Here is a 2,068-nt window from a genome sequence, read left to right as displayed (position 1 = left end):
TAATTTTTTCATTTTTTTTTTAGGAAACAAAATAAAATAAAAGGAAGAAAGAGTGAATACGAATGGACCAATTCAAAACTTGCATGCTCATTTCATTAATATTACCATTAAAGTTAACAATGTTCAAAAGCAAATAAACACTTAGCAAACAAGCGAAGAAACGTAAATGCAAGTGATAAAAAGTGGCTCAATGATCTGCTTTGACCCATTGGTTTTAGGAATGTTCTTGGTGTCTCAGCACTGATCATGGCATAGGACCAATATCCTTGAAAGAGAGTATCTTTTTGTCAACCAGATCTTGAACTTTTTCCTTCAGGACATTGCAATCTTCAATGGAGTGACCTGATATCCCATCGTGAAAATCACACTTGACATTTGGATTGTATTCCTTGGGAAATGGAAACTTTGCAGGTCGGGTTGGTCTGGGAGCTATTGCTTTACTCTCAATTAGATATGGCCATAGTTGAGCGTAGGTCATTGGAATTGGGTCAATGTGGCGATCCTCCTTCTGATGGTTCCTTTGAGGTTTATTCTGATTCCGTTGACGATTCTGATTCTGAGCTGCATTCTGAGGAGCATTTTGTGAAGAATTATGAGGAGGAGATGCCCAAGGCTGTTGGTATGGTTGCTTGAATTGTGCGGCCGCAACAGATGGATACTGATCGTATGATATGAATGGTGCTTGCTGATAAGCTAAGGGTCGGTAGGAACGTGAGTTATGAGACTCTCCACCATCAATTGCAAAAGCAATGGTTTCATCTTCCCACTTCTTCTGAAAGTTGTTTCCATATTTCTTGGTTCCAATCGACGATCCAGATTCCATAATCAATCGTCCTTCTCGTACGCCTTCCTCTAGTCGCATTCCCATATTCACCATTTCAGTGAAGTCGGTTGGAGCACTTGCAACCATTTTTTCATAGTAAAATGAGCTTAGGGTCTTTAAAAACATTTTGGTCATCTCTTTTTCTTCCATGGGAGGAGAGATCTGGGCGGCAACCTCACGCCATCTTTGTGCATACTCTTTGAAAGACTCTTTCTCCTTTTGTGCCATGGCTCGGAGTTGGTCTCTATCAGGAGCCATGTCGATATTATACTTGTATTGTCGGATGAACGCTTCTACAAGGTCATCAAAAGAACTTATATGAGTACTATCCAATCCCATGTACCATTTCAAAGCAGCACCAGTTAGACTATCTTGAAAATAGTGGATCAATAACTTATCATCATCAGTATGAGTGGCCATCTTTCTGCAGTACATGGTCAAATGGCTCTGAGGACACGAACTCCCTTTATACTTTTCAAAATCAGGCACTTTAAACTTGGCAGGTATTTTCACATTTGGCACAAGACACATATCATAAGCATTCTTTCCAAATGAATTCTTCCCTTTGAGGGCCTTAATCTCCTTTCGCATCTCTTGGAATTGATCTTGGAAATCATCATAAACTTCACCTCTTTCATTGGGCTCAACTTGGTAAATGGGTTCCTCAGCTTGTGGCACGGTATGTACCGGGGGTGGAATCACGGTCATTATAGGAGTAGTTTGAGCAGCTCCAGTAACAGGATGGTATCCCTCTGGCACAAAGTTGTAAGACATGCCCCCAGGGTAGCCATTAGGCATCTGATAGTGAGAGAGACCAGTGATAGGAGCCATAGAAACAGTAGCAGTAGAAACTTCGCAGATCGTAGTAGTCTGGACTTCAGTTTGTGTTTGAGTGGCACGAGGAGATGAAGGAGGTGATGGTTGATTCCGAGCAGCCACTAAGCTTTCCACCAAAGCAGTCAATTTTTCCACCCCAACTCGAAGAGTGGTTACTTCATCACGGAATTCATGATTCTCTTGTTCAAGGTCTTCCATCTTTATGTCGAGTAAGACTTCGCGTCTGATAAGGATGCTTGGGAATCAGCTTGGCGATTGATGGTGACTGGATGAAAGAGACAGTTGGAATGAGGTACAAGGACAACATGGATGTATGCATGATGCAAATGATATGTCATGCAATGTTGGATGCAAAGCAAGGTAATAGAACAACCTATCGGAAGGCTCCTTAAGTTAGGATAGTTCTAA

The 2,068-nt window shown here is 41.5% G+C and overlaps 1 protein-coding gene across 1 annotated transcript; it reads right to left on the bottom strand.

Annotated features, from left to right (window-relative positions):
• Window positions 1-244: 244 nt before the first annotated feature.
• Window positions 245-1,858, bottom strand: LOC131648856 (uncharacterized). The gene has a single exon (XM_058918585.1). It carries the CDS (start codon window positions 1,856-1,858, stop codon window positions 245-247), a length of 1,614 nt encoding a protein of 537 aa, XP_058774568.1.
• Window positions 1,859-2,068: the final 210 nt, after the last annotated feature.

The sequence above is a fragment of the Vicia villosa genome, linkage group LG2 (genome assembly GCF_029867415.1).
Source record: "Vicia villosa cultivar HV-30 ecotype Madison, WI linkage group LG2, Vvil1.0, whole genome shotgun sequence".
In the NCBI taxonomy this organism is placed as follows: domain Eukaryota; kingdom Viridiplantae; phylum Streptophyta; class Magnoliopsida; order Fabales; family Fabaceae; genus Vicia; species Vicia villosa.
Note: the sequence above shows the minus strand (reverse complement) of the source record. Positions and strands in the feature narration are given on the sequence as shown.

Coding starts and splice junctions, on each gene's coding strand:
- LOC131648856 (XM_058918585.1), bottom strand. CDS start 1,858: ATGGAAGACCTTGAACAAGAGAATCATGAATTCCGTGATGAAGTAACC.